Consider the following 21,128-nt stretch of genomic DNA (forward strand, 5'->3'; position numbering starts at 1 on the left):
AGTAAAAATGGCTGGGGTAATTCTGACTTCGGACTGCATATAGAAGAAAAATTTAATCATTCTAATTCTTATAGATAGCTGGGAGAATGACCCATTTTCTCAGCAGCTGAGAAGACAAAGCTGTTGTAAGGCTATAAAGATGATTTAAGAGTATGTATCGGTTTAGAAAGAGAAAAATTCTGCAAGCTCAGACAGTTGTAAAATTGCCATTTTATGGCTGTGTCTGCTTGGACTCTGCCAAATCTAAGAAGCCGCAATACCTATATTATTGTATCCAATCTTTAGCTTATATTACCTTGTCTTTGCAATCAAATCTAATGTTTAACATCACAGCCCTTCAATAATGAGACTCCATATCAATTAAAAACAAATAAAACAAGTTACTTTCAAGTATTACTTGAGGCTCAATAGCAATTAGTCAAAGACTGAAGATGCAGAATGAATGATAAAACGTACTTGCCACTTTTGGTCCACCAAGAATCCACATATCCAGATTTCTCTCCACCCTTGAGACAGCAGTGTTTTAAATTATGCCAGCATCATTACATTACACTATCAAATGTCTTGATTGCAAGAAAATAGGCAGATACTAGCATAATTAAAGACAACAATATACTCTTTGCAATTGTCTAGTCATAGAGAAAAACCAGATTCATCAAGGCTCGGCAATTGTGAAATTGGGCAGAATTTAACTCCAGAAGATACTCAATTAATTACTGGAAATATCATAAAAATCAGACATGTTAAGTGCACAGAAATTACTAGGAGCTAGAAAGGCATTTCACAATAAAAGTAAATCCTCGTAAGTACTTCCCTCCCCCTCTTTTGGTTTTGTTTTCTCTCTCTCTGTATTTACTTCAGAAACCACGTTTCATTCTTGCTCTCTCTCCTGCATTTCCAGGGAGATATTCCACTTTACAGTCAATCGGCTCCGGTTGAAGCACAAAGCCTGGAAGGTCCCTTACCTCCCGCGCGGGGGGGTGGTCCGCAGAGCAGCACGACTCCCTGTCCCTCTCGAACTGACACCGCGCTTCTCATTTTCGTCCTGGAGTTTTCAAGATCTGTTTTTGAAAGGAAAGTGAGCTGGATATTAGGAAACAGAAAAGACTAAATACACAGGAGTTTCAAGTTCTCAAACCCTGATAGTTGTCTACTAAGAGATTTGATAAGTTCAGCGATTTCAGTGAATCAGCTGCAAAAGAAACGGCTGTTCAACATGAGGGAGGATGACAGAATTAGGACTGAAGTGAACTAATTTACAAGAACATAATTAAACAGATCCTATGGCTAATTTTGTTCTTATGCTAGGCTTATGCTACCCTAATTTTGATAACCAAAAAGGAGTCATAACCGTAACTTAAAAATAGGTCTTTAAGCCACTGTTTCTTCCAAAATGAAGGCTCTGATGAAAATAGCATCAAGATCCTACTGAGCTCCTCTAACCAACCGTAAAATAACGCTAATAACACAGCTATTCAGAAAACGGATATATATCTTTTCAAACAGAAAAGAAACCCCTCGACCATCTCCCTGCAGCAGAATCCCTTGTAACATCGCTAAGCTCTGGCAAAGGCAAGCGCTTTGCACCTCGGTGTATTGACCCAGCACTCTGCTCTGCCTGGCTTCAGGTCTTCTGTGATCTTTTTAAACTGTGTAAAAGGAGAAACAAATGCTACCGAGTATATATAAATGCAAAATTTCAGAGCAGCAATATTTTATCATAAATCTAAATTAACTTTCCCTCTAACTGGTGACTCAAGATCCAAGAAAGTATGGCCTCATTATGTCCTTGAATTAAGCTAAATGTAACATTCCATACAAACTAAGATTGAGGTACTATGCTAAGAAATATTTTTTCCATAAATAAGCAATGTATTTTTCCATAATAAAACCCAAGAGAAGACAATTTAAAAAAACCTGTTTGTTTATAACCTTGTAAAGGATACTAACACAGTCTTTAAAATAAGGCTACTTTTATAACTAAGCATCATAGGAGTAGTGAGTTGACCAACAGTAGCTATTTCCCAAAATATAATACTTTATAATATTGAAAAGCAACAGCTCTTACAGTCAGAACGCTGAAGAAGAGTGATTAGAATTTCAAAGCTTCATTTAAAAAAAAATACATTTAATGCTGCAATAAAATATTGTTGTATTATTCTTTGTTACTGCACATAAAGCTCAGAGGAGTTTCTTAAAAGGGCTGTTCTAAGCCTTCCAACTGAATTTCTGTGCAGGTACATGTCAGGGCCTATGTTTTCATGCACATAGTAAGTTTGGATCCTTCCACTGGACACGCAGAAGTCACATAAAACCACAGCCAAACCGACTTCACCGAGAGATCAGAACAGTGTACCCTGCAATTAATTTCAGGCCTTTAGAGCATCTTTCTCTTCCCTCCATGACAATATAGATTCATTAGTCGCCCCTAACACAATTCCCCTGAGTCATGAGAGGAAGAACCAAAAGCTGACAGGACCCAGAGGACACACGCTACTCTGTATTAGAATGAAAAGAGCTATGCTATTTGGATTTTAAGGTTTACCCAAAAAGACAGAAAGAAAGAAAAAATCTATTTTACATATAAAATGAATTTAGACCAAATTTTGCCCTCTTACATCACAATCACTGAAACTCATAAATCTTATGTAATACACATCATTTCTGTAATTAAAATGAAATGGTTTATCACTGCTTTCTAAGCATGTGCATTCATTTATTGCAAACACAGACCTTCAGAAACTCGGTTGTCTTGTGCTGTCCGACACATGGTACGAGCACGATGGGCTTGGGCTGACAGCACCTCAGGAAGGGACGTGACCTGTGGGACATGACAAGGCATTCCGAAAGGTACGTCCTCGTTATCCCACAGGTACCCGGTGGGGACCCACCGCAGCTCTGCGGTTTCATCTGTTGCAATATTGTACTGCAGAAGTTATTAATCACTGACTGCTGATGAAGACTGCTGTCACAGGGGAATAGTTTTTTGGGAAACAAGAAGCAATTCAGAATCCAGCAGAAAATGAAGAATATGAGCCATACTACAATAAAAGAATAATTTTTTCACTAATTAGCAGGAAGCTCTCCATCCTACCTTCTAGAGTGGTTTAACTACCAGACTAATCACACAGCTGCAGAAATATCATCACTTAATTCACTTGTATACTTGCTTTACACATTGTCTGGCACCACTTTGAAAATAATTAAAAATTACCACGCAAAATAGTAATAGAGTTCTCTATTAGCATTATACAATGAAGTCCAAACCTTTGGCCTTGGAAAGTACTCACTGCTTGTATACAAGTTTCTGGTCTGGTTTTCAGGCATCGCTGTAGCATATTCAGAGTATTAAAGGTCAAAGCCAGTCATGTTCAGCAGAACAGCAAGAGAGATTAGCAGGGTTTTTTTGTTTGGTTTGGTTTTTGTTTGTTTGTTAGGGGTTTTTTGTTGCTGTTTAGAGTTTGGTTTTGTGGGGGGTTTTTTGTTTTTGTTTTGGTTTTGGTGGGTTTTTTTGGTTTTTTTTTAAATAAAGTCAGTATCCTAACCACAATAACACTAGGGAGTAGTGCTGTATCTTCTAACAAAACTTGCTATTACATGAAATCATTGGGAAGGAACATCAAGTTCTCAGAAAACTGACAGGGTAAATAAAATACTGTAAAAGGTGGGCAAATAATGGAAAAAGATTGTTTACTTTTACAGATCAATTTGTATCTCTAAAATCAGAGGCTCTTATCCTGCTGAAATGTCTTAATAGATAAAATATTACTGGAAACAAAGAACGAAGATAAGAACAGGACAGAAGATGGTTTTGAGAAGCGATGAGTCAGAACAGGACTCGCTTTTCAGCACCCCATGGGATGACAATATCACACTGTTTTGTTTGAAAGAAAAGGGCAGCAACATATATAAAGTACTTCTGCATTTTACCTGTTGATGTATGGATTGTTTTATTCATCATCAAATTTTTAAAACTTCTAACACTTTCTCAAACTGGTCACCAACATAAAATGTTTTCATCAGTTTCTCTTGCCTACATCTTTCTACTTCTTACTTGCATTTATTATGCCCCACTTTTATCTCCTTTCATCTGAAATGCTACCATTCCAGTAGGAAATGAGCAACTTTATTACTTAACTCTACCAGGCAAAGTCTCTAATCATAACGCTGAAAATATTTTGCTACAAATGTTACAAAAACCTGACTACACAAGGAAAAAAAAAAAAATCCAACTTAAATCCAATCTAGAACTGCAGAATTTGCAAATTAAATGTTTTTATTGCCTGTTTATAGTTTGCCTTATAGAAGAAAGTTTAAAATTAGCAACTGAGACTTTTCTGACTCCTGAAACAGCATTTTCTTCTCCCTTCCCCTGCTAATACCTATATTTGCCTCATTGCTTTAGTACCAAATACATAGTTACATCAGCTGAAATACACACACCATTGCAATAAAATGGAGCAAGAAAATGTAATTCAGCTTTATTGAAAAGTCTTTCATTCTGCCCGAAAAGGAGAACAATGAAACGTGTTCTTGCACATACACACAGCAAGGACATGAAAACTGCATATTCCATCAGGTTCTCTCCTTCCATTTAATAAGCTAAGTTTTCAGTCTCAAGCATATTACTAAGAAAGATTTCAAAATATGGAGTAAAAGTAACATGAGCATCATTTCCACTGCCTCTGCCCCAGAGTAACTCTTTATGCATTTGGAACAGAAGCATATGAAAGTTCATGTGATACCCACAGTTATTAAAAGACACGGATTTGTGAATTCATGGGCGGGGAGGAGAGAATATGCTACCTGAAGCATCTGTAGAAGGTAAAGCAGACCTTGTTCTCACCTGATGTCAACACGTGAGAAAGAATAAAAAATTTGATCTTCATCTGCAGAACACGTGCCAGTTGACTGCATTCATTGCAGTTCACTGCAAATACCTTCTAAAAATGTATCTGGTTTCTGTAATCTTGTATAATCAAGGAAGGTAAGCAAACAGATCATGCAAGATCAGATCAAATATTGCATCTGTGTTTTGAAAAGACATAGAACACCATGTTATGAAAAATCCAGAGAATTTTCGATGGCAAAGCTGCTCCAGACATGACTCCTAGCTTGTGGCAGCATTGAGTTGTATCACACTGTGCCAAGAAACCTGAGTGATGTTTCACCCCTAGTCACACGTATCTGTATATAGGATCTTCATAAAATTAGTAGAGGCTGCTAGAAATTATACCAACTTAAAAAAAAAATAAAATTAAGAAGTAATGCACAGGACACATTCACTCCCTGGAGAAGAGCAGGATTCAGTAGGTTTCCAACTCTAAGCCCAGTGACACCCAAGCATCTTATTACATCAATTGATATTTATTCTCAACACACTTTTATTAGCAATTCTACCATGTTTTGATAACTACAGAACAAGGGTTCATGCTCTACAAACATAATTGTCCCTTAAGAGCCACAAAAATATTTATTCCATTACTTCATTAGACTCATTATTATTCAAAGCAGCAGAACTTGTTAAATGTACTTTATGTATAATTCTGTACTGGTAGGATGTTCAAGTATCTAAATGAGTCAGACAACCAAATCTTAACTGTTTTCTTGAATAGGTAATTCTGAAGTGGGGACTTTGTTCGATGTCAGCACATAATGAAGTACTAATTCATAACCTGCTCGCCCTGGTAAAAGTCACATTATTAAAAAGAAATGAAATACCAGACTCTCAGCTCTTAAGAAAAAATAACAGCCTCAGCATGTTGTAATACCTATGTTGCTAATGACAACTTCTGAAGAAAATATAGTAACACAAATTAGTTTCTTTAAAAAACAAAACCAAACACAAAAACCAAACACAAAACCACACAAAAAACTCCTCACCATCATCACCTAAAACACCTACGTGCATAAGCAAACCTTCTTCCCCACCACCCCAAAATTGGCTATACCAAGGCAGCTCCGTGACCATGTATTTTATGCTTCTTTAGACAGATACCAGAAACTGAGTGTGCACTTGGCACAGTTTTAAGTTTATTAAAAGTACTTGTATCCGCTCAACGGAATAGCTGGATACAGGGCCTGTTAACGCCAACACACTGCCTGCAGACATACACAGCACTTGGAAAAAAGCACAACAGAGCTGCATATGGAACAAGTGAGACTTTGTGCTGCCTTCCCTGGGCTTTGGATCAAGCCTGGGAGAACCAGGCTGGGGTGGAAGGGACGGATGAGACCAAAAATTATCTCTGTAATCATCAATTATTTTTGGAGGTAGAGAAAGGAGAAAAATGTTAACAGTGCAAAAGTGAACATTAGTCAAAGCATGCAAAGAATCAGGGTGATTTGTCACTCCAGAAGAGATTCACGGGCTACTGGGGAACCACCTCCACAGTTTCTTTGTCTAAGTGTACTTCTCCAGGCCAGGAACAGCAGCATTGCTCCTCCAGGTTGAGACCCAGCCCTGCTGCCTACAGCCACCAATGCCATGGCCATTTCATGCCCTGAAGTCTCCAAGGACAGGGAAAGCAGAAACAACCTCAAGGCACTTTTTATTCACAACCCAAAGCACTACTTGGACAACTTTGAGTTTTTATTTTGAAATACTGCTCCTGTCTCTGCTTACATTACATTAGTCTCACTCAGCAAAGCCCATCTGAGTACGTTTCTTGCACCCATAGAAATATTGCTAATGAAACCAGCAAACTACTACGTAGAAGAGTGAGCAGGTGAGGGAAGAGACCCTTGCAGGTTGTTTCCATTGCGTGAAAAGCAGAACATCTAACGAGCGAGTCGTGCAGGGGTTAACAGGCTCCTGGAGCCAGCTGGCAGTGAACAGCACCAACCAACAGCACCAAAAACTTACTTAAAAAACTTTTAAACTCTTCACCTCCCCTTAAATCACTTGGGGTGCAGCAAAAAATGAAACAGGGAAGAATTAAATACACTTACACCAATTAAACAAGAATAATTTAAAAATTATACAACAAAGTCTGTGTTATATAAACACAAAGAGGAAAAGGTAAAAAGAAATTGGCACAGATGTATCAGAGTGCAGTGAACATGAGATACCAGCATGGAAAAAAGCCGAAGAGTCTGCAGTAATGAGGGAGAAAGAGGGACAGAGAGCGATGAGATGCTTTTGTGGGCCGTGTGGAACTGAAGGAAGAGACCAGAGGCAGCAGAGGAAAGAAAAAAAAAAAAGTAAAGGAACATTAATAGCATAAAAGTTGAGTCAACATCTGATGAGCAGGGAAATTTTTTTTTAAACATGCTTCACACTGACAAAAATGCACGGAAAGAACTGGAAAAAATAGTGTTAAAAGGGAAATGCATGTTTTGAAAGAAAAATTCTCCAATAGGTATTTCCAAAAATATGCCTGCCATAAATTCATATTATCTGGGAATTACCACTCAACTCAAGGCAAACACAGGACTGAACAAAGCAATTCAAGCAATTTGAGAAATATCTCAGGAGGGAAGGATGTTTGCTCAAGGAAATTATGCTACAGCCGAGTTCTCAGATGCAACACAGATTTTGCCCCCCTAACGTTTTCCTAACACAAACCCTAAGAATACCCTGAGAGTCTACAAAGCACCTCCATCACTAACCGCTCGTGACCACAAAGCAGGTTTAGTACTGAAGAGCAACAGGCTATTCACGTTTTAATAGTTAAACAGATGGCTGAATGCTTTGCCAGATCTAGGTCTAATTACCTGAAGGGGTTTTTTTTATTTATTAAATAAGTGGCAGTGTTTCCAAGAAGGCTTTCCTCAATAAATAAATAAATCAATGAAAACCATCATGCAACAGTTCATTTTTGAAGCACTGGGAACATGCTGATGACAATGGGATTTTTCTTCTGTCACTGACTTCACTCATTTATCTTTCTAAAAACAGCCACCTTCCTTAAAGAAATGGACAGATTCTCCCACAAATATTACAGAATATAGTTGGGTTGTCACCAGAAAGTATTGCTAGGATACGGGTAACCAAAATCTGTCATCTTCCCCATCTCACTTGGTATGGAGCACCTGGCAAAAAGCCTCAGTGCTTTGATTAGGGCCATGTGGATTATAACAGATGTAACGATGACAAATAACAGATATAGCAGATGACTAAGTGTCTTATCAACAGATGTCTTGCCACAGCTGCTGCTTCACATGTAAAAATACACTAACTTGTTAGTCAGCATAAAAATCCAACATTCACAGACCTTCAAAATATTTATAATTCTCATCTCAAATTATGTGTCCTACCTGGGTTAAGCAAAATAATATGAAATGCACAAGTTTATGTAGAGCTGCAAACATAAGCAGGGCCGTTAACTCCAACACAGCTAATTAAAAACATGGCCCCTGGAGGAAACTGTACCATCTTTATGGAGATGCTCCAGTTCTCCAGAGCAAGCCTCGAGCTTTCACAACCTGAGGACCACCTCTCTGAGGATGAGGCTCTCCAAAGCTCTGCAACCCTGAGACTGTGTTCCTTGCTGTGATTAAAACTCTGAAGTAGCTTTACCTGTTTATGTCTGTCCCTCTACCACCAGCTCTGCAGCCTGCAGGCACATGCAATGAAACAAGCCTTCTCCCCATCCACAAGCTACAATACCAGAGTAACCTGCCTAGAAGAAGAAAGCAAACCTTAACCCATGACTTACCCTGCTAAAATCACCTGTGCCATTTTCTTTTCTGGAATCGGTTGGGTTTTATCTCTAGCTCCAGCTGCTCTTCAGTATTTTTAGCTTGTCATGTTGGGGAATCCTGAAGAGCTAACACTAATGGATTTTTATTTTTTATTTTAGTAATTCTCCAGTATACTGTTTCTCAATCTAAAAACAGATGGGTTTGTCAGGTACATTACACATCAACCCTTAAGTTTAATACAACAAGTACAAGTGAACTTAGAGAAGATGACTATTTCCACATAAGTGATTTCAGTAACCTACTTGAAATAAGCCATAGAGGGAATAGAGTGCAAGCATAGAAATTAATACTGTATCAAGAATAATATTTACAGAGGAATTCAGAAGAAATTAAAACTTTTAATTTTATTATCAGAGTTACTGGTAGATGAAAAACGGAGAGGCAGATATAAAAGTAATACATTTTCATGGTAGCACATTTGCCTGGTTCATGTAGAGGAAGAACAGTTATTTTACTGTATTAACTATTCACATCACAATTTTAAGAAAGAGGTAAGTGAATTTTCACATTTGACAAATAAAATAACTCAGACTTAGTATCCTGAATATAGCATATGCTACTGACATTAATTGCTTCTGTGATGTCCAAATCTAACATTTCTGAAACAGGGATATAATACACCCTTCCTTGGGTGCTCCACTGCAACTGCAGCAGTATCTATGCGAGTACAAAGACATTGCCACAGCATAAAACAGATTCTGGAAAATTGCTGCAAACATTTATGACTATAAATCTGTTAGGTTACTAGCTAGGATTAGACTACATTAACAGGCTCAGGAGGACAGGATAGATAAGAAAAATGATCTACTCCTATCCAGGCACCATACAGCAACACTAAACTTGTAACTTAGTGGATGTTCAGGAGCACATCAAAGCAAACCAGAATATATTTTTTTTCATTTCCTTTACAGTAGCCAAAAGTGGCTAAAGCAGATGGTCTGTAGCTACTTTCTTACAGGCTTCAGGAAACAAGGATGCAGTGAAATGCATTTCTTGCTATGATGTCATTTGCACCTGACAAGCAAAACCAGTATTTTCTACTGCAGATAAGGCAGAAAAAATAAAAGAAAAAACACATCATTATGATGCTGACAGTGGACATTTAAAACAACAAAAAATTGCCAGGTTCACATAAAAATGCAAAAATGAAAAAATATAACTTGATCTCTAGGAGACAGGACATCGTGCAGTCCAAGCAGCAGAATCACTTCTTGAATACTGAAAATGAAAGCCAAATGACAAAAAGTTTCCCATGAAGTTGTATTTCCAACCTGTGCGCAAGTACGAGTTCTTAAAAAAATTATTTATTCAAAAGCTAAAAAACACTGCATAATCTAATTCAGTATTCTTGTGCAAACCCATTTCTGTAGTCCCTAATAAAATTAAAAGAACATACTAAGGTTGCAAACTCAATTATTTGGAGTTAGAAAGCACCAGAGTTAAGGTTGCCTAAGATCACAAATATTGGCTGAGCAAAAAAACCAAACCAGTAAGATTTCAGCACCAAGGGCTTGGGATGGGAATGTGCGTCGGCCCCTGTTGGCTGGGGACACGCTGCAACTGGGAAAGGCACTGAGGGACATTTGCTATCAGGAGAGAAGCCACCAAGAAGGTTACGAACACAGGTCCCACGAAGCAGCCACCCGGACAAGCCCCCAGCTCCAGAGAGCCCTAGTCCCAATGCCATGGTCTCTCATGGGGTCTGAGATGCTTTAGAGATGCAGTTCCTACATGTTTCTGCCATTCCTCACGCACTTTCATGCTTGTCCCCTCTCCACATCGGCTTCCCCTTCAGTCCTTGCTTCCCCAACTGTTCCAGCCACCTCAACTCTTACCAACACTCAGGCTCACCATATTCCCCAACTTTTCTTAAAATCCCTTTATCCTCAGCCTCATGAAACTCATTCTGCCAATCTCTTACCCCTTAATTATGGTCATGATATTCATTACAATCAATTAAATTCCTCTATCTCCTCCCCTTTTCTTTTAATCCAGAGGGATTTCATAGTTTTTGCTGCCAGGGTCTGAACTCAACAACAGACTGCCTCATCTCAACAGCAATGCCAGGCACCATTAGGCGAGCATTACAGCAACAAACAGCAAGCGTAGGGAGCAATCAGGAGTTTGGGCGTGCTCTTGCTAAGCCTTCATGTGTAGGGGAAGACCTAGAAAGGGATTTTCTTGTCTATATCTAAGGTACAGGGAGAAGGAGATGCTGCAGTGAAGCTGGGGAGCTTCAGGGAGCAGAATTTGATGGAGGTGTTTCTTAAACAGCAAAGACAAAGATTAAGAGTCAATTCAACCAGAACAGCCTAAAAGCCATCTCAGGATCATCTGGTCTCATTTTGGAGCTGCTCAGTAGGGGTAGTTGATGATTTGTACCAAAATTTTCTGCTATTAGAGCAGCCAGTTTCTTGTCTTATCTGGAAACGTCTCTTTTCCTCAAGCGCTGCTGAGTATATTTAATTAGTTTTCAAGAGCCTGAATGTAGAAGGTGCCAAATTATTTTACACCTACAGCAAGCTGCAGCAGGCATCGAGCACGTGGCAGCTCTTGCTGAGCACTGACTTCATGCTCCTGGTAGGACATTTAAGGAAACTTGATGAGCAGTTGCAACTTGCAGTTCCTCCAACATGCACAGCAAGACGCACTGCAGCAATTCTACTTATCTACGCTGAAATATGTTTTCACTGTAAGCAACTTTCTTACACTTGTACCTTCCCATCAACAGACTCGCAGCAGTCAATAAAGAAATCACTTAGAGCGGAGCGAAGGCATACCAGAGGAGTAAACACCACCATGACCTGCAAGGCTGGCGCTGGCTTTGCAGCACCTCGCAGCAGCACGCTGCCCGCTCGCCTGCCTATCGCCTTTTCACAGGAGCTTCTCCTGGTATCATTTCTTAGGTAGGACAAACCCAAAGGCTGAAGCCAGATAAAGTCAAGTTAGAATTAAAACTCCAGACAGTTCAGAAGCAGCAGTAAGTTACTGCATACTGGATAACAGTTTAATACAAGGGTTACAGAGTAAAACTGTAGTGCAATATCCAGGAGAGGAAAAGAGTTCATCTAACAGTTCCTTCTGATCTTTCATCTTAGAAAGACATGAGTAACCTTACGACATAGCTTATTTTCTCAAATCTAAAGTAATGTAAACACTACCCGCTACCCTACCAAACCACCGCTCTGTTCCTACCAGCTCACAAACACATGCTAGTCAGCCTGACCAGAACTATAGACAGAGTCTACCCGCTGCAATTAAGCCAAAATGTCATTTGCTCTGCCACACATCTACTTCTGCCCCTCATATCCTCTATAAAAGCAGAATGGCCTTTTCAGGACAGGTGCCAGAGCTTCAGTCTGGTTACAAAACCTCTCTTTCAATATTAATCATTGCTCTGACCCAGATATAATAGAGAGACATTTAAAAAACAAGCAGCGTAATCCCCATGCAGATAACAAATCCCATGTTTTGGTTTATAAAAACAGGAACAATAATCGTTACACAATTAAACAGGGGTAAATAGATGATAAAATCACATTTGGTCTTGCTCAGAATGAATTGGTACCTGATACTGCATCATGTGGAGGAAGAACAAGAGACCCTTGCAAGCATGACTTGGAATAAATTAAATTCATTACACAAAGCAATGATTTGTGATAAGAACTCGCTCTAACTTGGTCTACTTGGACACCTTATGTAATGAGAAATCAATGCAATTCAGGGTGTGTGGCAGACAAGTACCACAGCGTAGCTAAGTGTCCTGCTTTCAACTGAAAACAGTTGCAATGCACAGTAGCCCTTTTCCAGCCTCTAGACCAACATCATCTTCCCACGGACACTGGGATGTGAGAAACCGATTTTACCCTTGCCATGGAGTCAGTAAATACTGGAGTCTGGAAGTATGTTTAGGGCCCACAGTTTAGACACAAAGCTCAGATTTGGAATCTCTAGAAAATTTTTTCAGTAAAGAAGGATTTGTTATGAGGCAAAAAAGGTTTCTGAAAGAAACAAGACAGTAATTCCACTGAATCCCCATCAGAAAAGCTAGGAGAAAGAAAAATACAGGACGCATAAGACAGAACTAGCTTAAAGAGAGGCTATAGTTACTTTTAAATGGAAATGAACAAGAGAGTTAGTTATACACTAAGATGAAAGGGTAAATAAGAGTAGCATATGTTATTAAGAGAGGAGAAAAATGCTAGATTTTGTTAACCAAAGCAGCTGAATATTCAAAAAAATTCTTCTGAAAAGAATATGAAATAAAACCAGAAAGATACACTTATTAAGAAATCAGAGGTTTAAAAATAGCTGAATGCAAAGGAGCGTGAACAATTGATAAGGAAATGCAAGACAACTGTTAGTATCAGATTATTAATAACCAAACCCACTTATCTGGTACTTGGGGAACGAGTGAGGAAGCCTACTGGCAAATCGCGAACGAGAGTTCAGAGAGCAGATCAGAAGCTGTGGCAGTGTAGAACCAGTCTCTAAACCAAGAAACCCAATAAATCACCGACTCATTTGATTGTTTAACTTCATTACTGGGTAAAATAGCAGTACATACAGTAGAAGCAATCAATATAAAAGCACTAGGAAAATACAAATCATTAGACATTACAATGATGGGAAGTTCATAAAGAGAAACTGCACTCAATGACATTACAGCTGCTGCCTTACATTCTGAGTTTGGAATAGATGTCCCCAGACACTGGTTTCAGCCCATCATCTACAAGCTCTCGTTCTCTCCATCAGCTCTGCAAGATCACAAGGCTATCCACACTGCCTGCAAAGTACTATTATAATGCAAACATTAATATGAAGTTGGTGGGGGGGGGGTGCGTGTGTTTGTTTTTTGAAATGGTACCACTTGTAAATGACAAATGTCTATGGACAAAACACTGATTAAACTTCAGTCTTAAGTTATTCCCATACATCATTAATATTTAAACGTGGTTCGGCTGGTTTTGAGTAAAGAGGTTTTGACTTGTTTATTTCCATAGTAAGTGATATTAGAAAAAAAATCTGTATAACCTCTTAGTAAAGAGCTAAAATTTAAAAGTACTAAGGAAACAAATGAAGGCATGTGAAATTCAAGTGGTAAAGAGGGCTCCCACCTAACTGGTGAGTTCATCTTTCCAGTTTGCTCCATCCCCCAAAAGCTAGTGCAAACAGATTATCCAGAGCACTTTCTTCTTTGCTTTTCTTGCAGCAAGACGGCAAAAAAAGAAAACGCAGGGATCATTTGAGCACATTAACCTCCTTGGAAGAGAAGGGAACGAGACAAGATCTTTAGAGAATTGCATTTTGTCTGCCTCTGCAGTAATAGCATTGCACGTGAATGAAAGCAAAATTATGTGGAAGACTGTTAGTTTACTGAAGGGTCAAAGAGATGACAGCTGTGGCAGGCAGCAGTAAACCTTTAATATGCCATTATGTACCAATGTGCATATCCTTCAGTGGATGAATAAATGTGGCTGAACAAGGGATTACACCTGAGCAAGCAACTGCATAGATTAATAAATTCAGCATCAGACCATTCAACAACAGAAGCTGCAGGAGTGGAGAAAAACAACTGCCCATAAATACCTATCTGTTGTTCTGCTACTGCATTTATAAAACAAATACAATCCCAGTGTTACTGGAGAGAGGTTAACAGATTGAGACATGTACATAAGAAGAAAACCCCCAAAACACAGTGGGACCTCAAATCTTTTTCTTGGTATCTAAGCAGAATCGTTAAGTGACAGATGCTCTATGTGCAGATTGATCTCCAGCCTAAGCCAAATTGCTCCGCGTAGGGTGATGTAATCCTCAAAAGTATATCGTTAACTACAATTTAATAAAAAGCCATGGGCTGAAAAAATACAGTTTCATAAAAAAGAAAGAAGATCTTTCACTGCACAGGGCTGAGAGAGGTAATAACAGGAAAATAAAAAACAGGGGCTGCATCTCTTCTCGTAAGTAGTGAGAATTTCCTTGGTTATTAAATGAGACTCTCCACAATTCACAGCCTGTGCTCTCAGTCACCGCTCACTACCATATTCTACTAGAAACACTTATGTAAATACATTATCGATACAAAAATAAAGACAGAAGCAACGCAGTGTAATAAGAGTAGCTCTGCAAGTTCCATCACTTTGGTATTAAGATACCTACTTTGCTTAGCAAGTAGCTATACCAACAATAAACATCAGGAAGCAAAGTAGGCAGGTTGACAGCAAATCGGAGCCCTGAAAAAGTAATCTTCTTACATTTAAAGTAAGAAAATACACAGTGAAGACATTTAAACAGTTATTCTCAATCCCTCCTAAATCTGACATTTATGTGTTGCAGCCATGGGTTACTTACAGTTAAAATTTAAGGTACATTTCTATATTCATTGAGTGTTAGTATAATTCAGTACATTACAAGACAACTGTGCTTGTTACATGCCTTTTAGCAACACCATTTTTTCTATTTCAGAACTTGTTGCTGTAAAAGGCATTCAGAATTATTATTTTAAGTATTTATTTCAGTTTGAGTAGGCTCAAAATCCAATAGTTTATTAGCCATGAAGGGTGAAGTATGACACGGATAACACAGATGCATTTATGTTGACTGAAACGTTTTTTATGTTTGATTTTTTAAGTTGTAAAACTGCAGTTGAAAGATCAAAGCACTGAAGTCCTACTGAACATTCCTATCAACTTCAATGGGCTTTAGATCAGGTGCTTAACGTGGTATTAATGTAATGCACATGTTTTTAAGTATTATCTTAATAGTATCTGTAGTATGCTAAATGGGCTAACAAGACCCCATTAGGGTAATTCTGACAAATAAAACAAGGGCTGAAATTCTTCCCTAACAATGACTTGCTTTTATTTTTCAGGGAATAGAAGCTTTATAAACTCTGTTTTCCCAAATAAGCCATATTCCAGAGGCTTAAGAACAGTCTTAAAGTGCAGAAATCCTAAGGAAAGTCACCACTTTTCATAAAAAAAAAAAAAAAAAAAGGCAGCAAGAATTAAAATGAAAACATTTTGTTTAGAGCTTTACCAGGCAGGAGGCATGCAGGAAATGCCAAAATTTGTAGTTATAAAAATTCGTACACCTACAGAAGTGAAGCTAGCACTTCAAGAAGCTCCTGTTAAAAAGATTTCAGAATTTAGGCATAAAGTCTAAATATCTAAAAATGTAACTGATCATATTGGTTTAATATTTATGTATATTCTGTGATTGAAAGAAAAATTTCAGGTTTTAAACGCCTTAAAAAATCCCCCAGAACCAACCAACCTCTTCACCCCAAAAAACCGTCCCCCCAAACCCCACCACCAAAACCATCAAAAAAACCTTACAATGTAAGAACTAGACACTACATGCGCTAAATAATTTCAGCAAATTATTGCCCTCCAAAGAGTATCTAAGTTAGCAAAATTAACGCTGGAGTCAAAAACAATTATTGCCAAAATGTAGATAGCTATTAGAGGACTGAACAAGAGGGATTATGAGGATGAAACATGAATGGGCTAATAAATAAACAATCCATTCATCACCCACTGACAATAAATATGTTTGAATGCATGCAGAACATTCGGTAGCAAAGCTGCTCTCAGCAGGACTCTGGCAGTTACTAATAAAAGGTGGTGGACAACCAAAAGCAGGTGAACAACAAGGTGCATGCAAAACTGCAGTTCTAAAAGATCCTTATTTATTAGTGTCAGTACTAACACTGCCACAACCAGGTTGCATCTCTGGTTCGCAGCAAGCTGCGGACATCAGGATTAAGGCAGCACACAGTTAAAATATCTCCATTACAGCTATGGAAGAAAAATTTTGATTCAGGTCAATTTACATAACTATCTTCCATTGCACTTCAGACACTTATTATATTAAGCAAGTCCAATCAAGTGAAATATTTAATATGAGAAAAAGATGTACAGAGACGAAGCAACAGTTGCTTTTTTCAACTTCATTTAATGCCTTAAAATGGCAAGCAGATACCACTGGTGGGATGGGAACCCTTTTGTACAAACTGGTTTTACACTCTGACCTGGGGCCTCATCCCTGTGATACAGAGGATTCAAAAGACCCTCCCCAGGTCAGGATATTCCCAGCTCTGGAGCTCTGGGCCACCAGTCGCGGACCAGCAGACAGAAGGGCTGGACACAAAGCCGGGGGTCAACACAGCACCCAGCTAAACCTCTGCTTTCACCCAACTTTCTCTTAAGAGATTCCAAGTTACATGAGGAGCAAAATCACTGCAAGTTGAGACTTACCTTCACTGAAAGTGGCACTTTTCTTAAGTTATATAAGCCATAATGTTGGAGGTCATTAAGTCTGTATTTTTGGCTGGGCATGTAGGCTGGCCTTCAACTTTCTGCAAGAGTTTTGCCCAGACAACCTACTAAAACAGTGGGAAAATCTTAGTGTTCATGAAAAAACTACACTAAAAAAAAGGCATAATAAATACCTTTGGGTAAAAAGATTTTTTTTTTTATATATATATATATATATATATACACACACACACACACAGAGATATCTCTCTCTCCAGAATACTCTTTCCCTTATTTCCTATGCTAGAAAGTCTCTGCTCTCTTTCCTCGCTATACTCCCCTCCTTCACAAGCTATTCATGCACAAGCTTTGAAAGATAGTAAGAGACAAGCAGATTTACATCAAAAAAAAAAAAAAAAAAGATAAGGTTGCTATGGGAATAAGAAGACAAAAACTGTTACTTAATCCAACATAAAAAGGATGGGAACTGGAGAGAACTCAAATGGAATTGAAACTGTCACCCCAACTGATAAGGTTATGATCTGCAACAACTGCTTTTTCTCCCTCATTTACTCTATGCTTTTATGTAATTTCATTTTCTCTTCAGATACTATTTACAGAATACAATAACTCAAGTTAAGATCCAAAAAACTTAAAAAAAAAAATCAGAAGTAATATTTTCCAATATGTTGCTCGCTACTGTCACTCACTTGTAAACTCTCGTAAAAGCTGAAATACGCCCACTCTGCATCAGTGCTACAGATGTAGATATGGAATTTGAGATGAATCTTTAGATTTTATATATGAAATACACACAAAAAGATAGGTTCAGCCATGTAATTTTCTTTCTTTACAGTCCATGGTCTGCAATGAAGCTTTGCATAGGCTAGTAAGTAAATTCAGATTTAGTTTTTTTCCACAGCTGCAATCAAAGACAATTCTTACAAATTTTTGAAGGCAGAAAGAACTGTGACACTGCCCCCTCTCCCTAAAAAGTCATGGCACCATTAATGTCAGTAGTTTATCTCAAAAAAACCTGTCTCTTATCAGAGCTTGCTGGAATCGCTTCCCAGCTAGCACAAAATATCACGGGAAGGAATGAATCTGTCCCATTTTTAAGCTGTTGATACAGGATAAATGTTTCTTCACATTTTGAAAACCGTAGGGAAAATGTATTTCCTTCCATTACACATCCCCATAGCTGCCTTGACTCATTAAATAACATGCCATATGATCTCCCTACACAGTGAACCTTAAAAATGAGAAATGTGATGAAACCTTAAAAGACCCAATTCATAAAGTCTCTACCGATGGATGATCTCTGGCAACATAAAGACCAGAAAGTAATATGGAATGAACTAGCTAAAAAATTTCTTGAACATACAGCAGAGCTTTAGAAGACTGGTTCTTACTTGCACTTTTAGCTCTTCCCAAGCTATGCAAAGGCATCCTAAAAACGACCAAGGAACAGATTTGAAGCTCCTTTAAGATGCCATTGCAAGATTTATGTTGGGGTACATTGGCAGTGTGAATCAAATACCGCGTCTGGTACTAAGGCTGTTAGTGTCGTGATTTGCCTGTTATTTTCAGTACCATAAAATCTGCCATTCAGTTGTTTACAATAGCAACACCTTTATCTGCCACCTCTGCAGTATGGGAGAATCCTTAACTGAATCTAATATTGAACTATTTGGGGATTTTCTATATTGCTTTCAGAGTTATCAATAAGTGTATGAGCAACCAGGTTAAAATATACACCAATTATCATAGTATCATAGAATGGTTTGGGTTGGAAGGGACCTTAAAGATCATGTAGTTCCAACCCCCCTGCCATGGGCAGGGACACCTTCCACCAGACCGGGTTGCTCAAAGCCCCATCCAACCTGGCCTTGAACACTGCCAGGGATGGGGCAAGCCACAGCTTCTCTGGGCAACCTGTTCCAGGGCCTCACCACCCTCACAGTGGAGAACTTCTGCCTTACATCTGATCTAAATCTACCCTCTATCAGTTTAAAACCCTCGTTTACCCTCAACTATGCAAATTAAGCTGTTTTTAATTCAGGTTTAAAACATTTTGAAGTTCTCATTGCACAACAACTGCCAAAGGCAAATGAACACTACATTTTTCTTCTTTACAGTTCTTTGCCTCTTGCTGCTGAGCACCCAAAGATGCACTGAATTATTTTGCAAAGTATATGCATTGTGTGCAAGCCGTGACTTGCAGATCACCGGGGACAAGGTGGCATTTTGAGCCTCTCAAATCTGCGATGGTGGAGGAGTGGCACAAGAGTTGTGAAATTTTCTGCTTATTTAAAATAAGCTCCTGACATACTCCATTGCCTCTACTAAACAAAAGTAATGCTAATCCACCGATTCCTCACAGTCGGTACTTAACAAAATGACACTTAGGAGCTGGAAACAAACCCTGATGTGTATTTAGAACAGTGCAGAAAGTCTCCATTTTGTGACTCTTTTCACATAGACCCTTGCAAGGGTCATTATGCTTTTTCCTTGCAATTTGAATGGAAACTGCTAAGTCCCCTGCACAAGGTCACAGCCATCACAATTCAAACCCAGGTCTCCTTAAAACCCACAGCCCTGCACCCTTTGCATTAGGCTATTCCAGGTTTCTCATTTTACACTGCAGGGAAACATCCAGTTGGCTTCAGTATACACTGTGTATCATTGCATAAAGTTACTCCATACCTGCCCTTCTTCACTAAGGTTTTCTGTTCCCCTCTGTTGAATGAAAATACTACAAATACTTCCAGCGACTGGTTCAAATAAAGTGGTTTCTCTGTTCAAATTCTATGTTTCTGCACCGAGTTTGCAGTCCCTGAACATCTGACCCTGGACTATGCAAGAGTAAAGGATAACCAAGCACACAGACACACTCACCTACGTGTCATCTTCTGCTTTCTCTTCCAAAAGAGCAAACAGCACTTGTCTAGAAAAAGGTCTACATTCCTGCCAAAAGGCATGTGTTTGAAATGCTTTTGACTTTGTTACAAGAGTCCTAAAAAGTCAACAAGAAAGTCGTGACTATTTGTTCCATCCAAGAAGGAAAAAACATCACGCTACGTTAAACAGCTATATTTTAATATTCTGTTTATAGTTATGGAAATTTGGTTCATTTTAGCATCAATAAGTTCTGATTGTGCTAATCAGACAAGAATATAAATGAGCTTTTATTTGCTTAGGTTTTCAAACATGTATAGTAATATGGTTGAGGTTAGGCTTTTGCTTTACAACCTTGTGTTATTTTTTTACTGAAAACCAAGTGTGAAAATTGTGTTCTGATCCCTGATAAATACTGATCCCCAAAATCTCATCACTGATACGTACACCCTGTACTGGAAAAGTTAAAGGCTAATATTATCCCATTTGTTATTAAACAAGAAATGGAAAGATTAATTATGGCAAAAATCAAGCTTTTGTCCAAGAGGCTAGCAGCAGCATATTTGATATTAGAAAAATTTAAAAGCTAAAGCATTCATTTTGAACATGATTATTAAGAACAACAAAATCAGAACAGTTGCTCCTGGAAGGCTTTTTTTAAATAAAAACCAAAGTATTTATTCTCAGTTCTGCTGCTTTCCTGAACATCTGCCAAATTGTTCAGCTTTAGATTTCAACCGCAGTGTACCTCCCTGTTTTTCAACTGTCATTCACAACCACTTTTATATGTGGGTTGTCTTTTTTTTCCCCTGCAGTGTCCTGAGCTTCCCAAGTAAGGGGCTGATACAGCTTATGTTCTGCACAGCAAACTTCTCCCAAAGTCCTTTTCCCTTGTGTTCCCCCTCCCCAATGTCTTTTATGTTTCTGCTTGCAGGGAAAAGGGTTTCCCCCTGCCCATCTTGGTATTTCTATAGCATGACTCACCTGAATAGCTCCAGCCTTCATAAAGCAACAAGCGCCACTAGATCTATTTTGTAGGTAAGAAATAGAAGATTAAAGGTAGCACCCAAGACACCTGGAATCATCACACTAGATGAGATTACTCATCCATCTTGGTCACCATTTATTCTTCAGCAACAGCCAATGACAGATACTTCAGAAGGTAGTTTAGTTTAATCAATGAAGATGGCTGAACAGCAAGCCTGGGATGCTTCTGTCTAGTCTGCTATCAAAACGCAGAAGAAACAATAGGGTAGCTATTCAGGT

General features: G+C 38.6%; 1 protein-coding gene across 2 annotated transcripts in view; it reads right to left on the reverse strand.

The window, feature by feature from the left end:
* The window catches only part of LOC115353812 (contactin-3-like), a 116,792-nt gene that overhangs the window by 55,015 nt on the left and 40,649 nt on the right, over positions 1-21,128 (reverse strand). For both annotated transcript variants that reach the window (XM_030043766.2, XM_030043767.2), the window contains exon 3: positions 966-1,061. In XM_030043766.2, the coding sequence (XP_029899626.1) occupies positions 966-1,061 (96 nt within the window). The remainder of the gene's footprint in view (positions 1-965; positions 1,062-21,128) is intronic.

Source organism: Aquila chrysaetos, chromosome 20, assembly GCF_900496995.4.
Source record: "Aquila chrysaetos chrysaetos chromosome 20, bAquChr1.4, whole genome shotgun sequence".
NCBI lineage: Eukaryota > Metazoa > Chordata > Aves > Accipitriformes > Accipitridae > Aquila > Aquila chrysaetos.